At 31.5% G+C, this 4734-nt stretch overlaps 1 protein-coding gene across 1 annotated transcript in view; it reads right to left on the bottom strand.

Annotated features, from left to right (window-relative positions):
- Positions 1-4734, bottom strand: part of LOC106476155 (nuclear pore complex protein Nup155-like) — a gene marked incomplete at both ends in the record, with an annotated part of 19623 nt that overhangs the window by 13307 nt on the left and 1582 nt on the right. Inside the window, 3 exons of the mRNA XM_013936825.2 lie at positions 445-576; positions 3877-3936; positions 4317-4450. Coding sequence (XP_013792279.2) covers positions 445-576; positions 3877-3936; positions 4317-4450 — 326 coding nt within the window. The remainder of the gene's footprint in view (positions 1-444; positions 577-3876; positions 3937-4316; positions 4451-4734) is intronic.

Raw genomic sequence — 4734 nt, 5'->3', positions numbered from 1 at the left:
CAAGTATACAACAAATATTACTTGTTCCTGTGTATGTGTTGGTAACACCTGGTGATGATAATATTTTGTTGTATACTTGTTCCTGTGTATGTGTTGGTAACACCTTGTGATGAATAATATTTTGTTGTATACTTGTTCCTGTGTATGTGTTGGTGACACCTGATAATGGAAAATATGACACAACTTATATGGCACACAAGATGTCATCTACCCCCAAAGTGAAGAAAAAAGCACATGAAACAAATTATACTAAACAAGAATATTGCAAAAAGTATCCCACACATGAATGGACTAAGTATGAAAGTCCATCTTCAGGACTTTTGGGTGATATATGTTTATATATGCACAGTAAGCACTAAGTATGAAAGTCTACCTCCAGCACTTCCAGCTGGTACATGTTTATACAGAACAGTAAGGACTAAGTGGTTTTGAATGTTGTCTCACCTTTGAAAATACAGCATCTTCTACTTTGAAGATTGAAGGACAAACTTCTCTGAGACGGCCACTGATGGCATCTGTTGTAGCATTGTCATCTAAGTATCTATTGATCAGAGCAGTGACTAGAGCTCCAGCAACCTGTACCACAAGAAACCATTAATATTCATAAGTGGGCTGACAAAACAATAACAACACATTCATAAACAGTATCTTACATAATCTGCACATCTGAACAATGAGATATCATAAGTGGGCTGACAAAACAATAACACATTCATAAACAGTATCTTACATAATTTGCACATCTGAACAATGAGATACTACATTTACAGAAAAAATCTCACCTTGCAGAAACTCCTCTTGTAATTAAAGAAATGTAACAACCTGCTATTTCTTTATATTTTGTAGCATGGTCTGGCAGTAAAGTATCAATAAATGTGGCAGTAAAGTATCAATAAGAGTCTCAGTAAAGTATCAACAAGTATAGATGTACCAACAAATCTGGCAGTAAAGTATCAATAAGAGTCTCAGTAAAGTATCAACAAGTATAGCTGTACCAACAAATCTGGCAGTAAAGTATCAATAAGAGTCTCAGTAAAGTATCAACAAGTATAGATGTACCAACAAATCTGGCAGTAAAGTATCAATGAGTGTAGCAGTAAAGTCCCAACAAATCTGTCAGTAAAGTATCAGCAAGTGTGGCAGTAATGTATCAACAAATAACATAATATTTTGAAACAACATGGGACCTATTGTTCCATCTTGACTGTTCCATCTTTTAAACTAAAACCATTAACCCTATCGCCATAGGTATCCTTTACTGCACATGACACAAGGTTTTAGTGTCTTACATTCAAAATGTTATTAAACTACTTTTTGTTTATGTTATACCAATTAGAATAGCATAAAATCTTAACTAATAATCCATATTTTAATAGTATACAAGTTTTAAGTTTTTAACTGTACAAGAAAATATTTTTTTAAAATCCTGAATTTCCACTAGTGTGGTCCACGTGACACCTTTTCTCTTAGCATTTCATCATCCCTATTTTATCCACCACCCCTCGAAAAAGTACAAAATTAAACGTAAATTACTCTCAATAAAATCATTATTCCTCAGGCAAACCATAATTTTTATAGTCTTCAATTTTGTTTAGTTACAGAGCTATCGAATAGAAATTCAGAACCTTCCAGCCACACCCACCTATCACATCCTCTCTTTCAGAATTCATTGATAATTCTCTCTTATGTTTCATTATATATTACCTATAACCAATAGAAAATCACGGTTTTCATCTATCAAATGGCATATTGTATAATGCTATGTTCTGAACAGTTAGATGTCAGTTTCACTCAGAGTACCATCATCGTTCTCAAGGGAAAGTTAAGGACTATCTTGGACAAATTTGTAATGGCTCTTGTCACGTAGTTAGAAAGCCAGAAAATTTTTGAGAGGTAAGGGAATTTGTCTACTTTTAGCATATTATTAGTTCTATATTCTTTGGTGCATTATTTAATTAAATAAAAATTGGTAAGTTCATCACTATCATGATTATATAAAATAATTAGGGTTAACTCTCTTCAAAAACCGACAGCAAGAAAAAAAGAAGATTGGTTAAGTATTGTATTTCTTGTTTTTCATGTTTATTCTTTATGTATAATTATGAAAGTAACTGAAATGTAAAAAATAAGGATCCTTTTAAATTAGTTAAGATTATATTATGTAAAATAAATAATAATAATCAAGATGTTTCATTAGGCACACAAACGAGCAGCTCATGGGTAATGTAATTCATTAGTGTAACGTGAGCTGCACATTCCCCAAGTGATTTACAACTTACAATGGCACCGATAGTAGTTAGACACGGTTCAAAGGGCAATAAGAAAATAAAATTTTATTATAAATAGATGTATACTGTTACAAACTTAGAGCTACTTGGGATAAATGAGTGTAGTTTCATATTATAATTTGAAGTCATTCTAGAAAGAAAAAAAGGTTAATTTCAGTTTATTTAAAATTTTTTTTGGTGGTTATGAGGTTAATCAAATTGAGCAATCCCGTTTTAAGATATAGTAGAGAAAGTAACAGATTAACAATACAGTTTCACTGATAAAAAATGTTTGAAATGTATTTAGGAGGTTTTATAGATTACACAAAGGAAATTTGAGATTTTTGAGATAAGGAAAAGTATTTTTAATTTTAATGTGAAAAATTACTTTCCACATGGACTATTCAAAGCAAATACTCGATATATTCGTGGATAAATCTTTATTTTATTAAAAATACTTCACTAAAAATATGATTTTTTGTTTGTGAAAGACTTATAATATTTACTGAAAGACTGTCAAATTTTATGAAGATATACTAACTATATTGAAAGTTAGAAGTATTAAATCCATAAAGACTTTAAATGAGTACAAAGAGGTCACGTGGTCAGTCAAATTGACCGAGCCCATGTTGAGAGAGTTAATAAATAAAAAGTACCAACACATCTTACAATGAAGTACCAACACATCTTACAATGAGGCACCAACACATCTTACAGTGAAGAACCAACATATCTTACAGTAAATTACTAACACATCTTACACTGAAGTACCAACACATCTTACAGTGAAGTACCAACATATCTTATAGTGAAGTACCAACATATCTTATAGTGAAGTACCAACATATCTTACACTGAAGTACCAACATATCTTACACTGAAGTACCAACACATCTTACACTGAAGTACCAACACATCTTACAGTGAAGTACCAACACATCTTACAGTGAAGTACCAACATATCTTACAGTGAAGTACCAACATATCTTACAGTGAAGTACCAACATATCTACAGTGAAGTACCAACATATCTTACAGTGAAGTACCAACATATCTTATAGTGAAGTACCAACACATCTTATAGTGAAGTACCAACACATCTTATAGTGAAGTACCAACACATCTTACACTGAAGTACCAACACATCTTACACTGAAGTACCAACACATCTTACACTGAAGTACCAACATATATTACACTGAAGTACCAACACATCTTACAGTGAAGTACCAACATATATTACAGTGAAGTACCAACACATCTTACAGTGAAGTACCAACATATCTACAGTGAAGTACCAACATATCTACAGTGAAGTACCAACATATCTACAGTGAAGTACCAACATATCTTACAGTGAAGTACTATCACAAGATGTGATGAAGACATAAGTAAAGTCTACAATACCTTTCAAAGCTTCAGCTTCCATGTATGATAACTGACTTATTTTTACAAAATAATGTAAAGAAGAGATAAACAAAATCTACAGTATTTGGCATTAAGTGTTTTTCAGGACAGTCCTTCATGAGTAATAAAAATTTTGTGTACATTTTTAACTTAAAATAGCTTTAAAACTACATGTAAAAGATTCAAAAAAGTTTCTACTAACCTCTCTTCCATTACAAATAAAGTCTCTACATGTTAGTACTTTCATCTGATTTTGCAAGTCCTGAAATAAAATTTAAAATACAAATTTCATAATGCTACATGTAAATCTTATAAGACAAATGATAATATTTTTTTAATTCTGAGCTTTTTTTTCTGTAATAACGAAAATATGTAACAATCAAACAAACCTCTTGACAAATTTTGTATGAAACAGAAATGATAGATTTTCCTATTGCAGCTACTTAAAATGGCTTGGAACATCGTTGAAAATTTTGAAATCAATAAAACCACATTAATGATTTTATAAACAGAACTCAATTCCATACAACATTATTCATGTAATGAGGAAAATAATATAAATCATGTACATGTTTCATGTAGTAGGTTAGAGAAAGACTTCTGATAAACAACATTACTACTAAATCAAAGTTCATGTTGTACCTTCGATAACATTCCCGTTATAATGTGAAACTGGTGGTCACAGAGCACTTTCCAAAGGCCTAGAACTTCACAAGTGTAATTCAGAAGCTGTTGCAGGTTAAGAAGAGAAGATCTTTCTTGTAGCTGAGCTTCAGCTGTAACATAATACATACTTTTACACTGATTAATGAAAAACAAATGAATAAAAACCCTATAACCTGAGCACTTTTGAAAGGTGGACCTTTCTTCTTCAATTTGCCCCATAAAGAGGATAGGTCCACCTTTCGTAAGTGCTTGGGTTATAGGGTTTTTATTAATTTCTATCAAGACTTCTGGAACCTACATGTTTTCCTAACATCAATAATGAAAAACAAAGACAGTCATACATACTATGTAACTTTATACCATGAGTGTTGGAAGATAAAAACAGTCACACAAG

This window comes from Limulus polyphemus, unplaced genomic scaffold, assembly GCF_000517525.1.
Source record: "Limulus polyphemus unplaced genomic scaffold, Limulus_polyphemus-2.1.2 Scaffold9922, whole genome shotgun sequence".
NCBI classification, from domain to species: Eukaryota; Metazoa; Arthropoda; class Merostomata; order Xiphosura; family Limulidae; genus Limulus; species Limulus polyphemus.
This window is presented reverse-complemented; position numbering and strand designations above follow the sequence as displayed.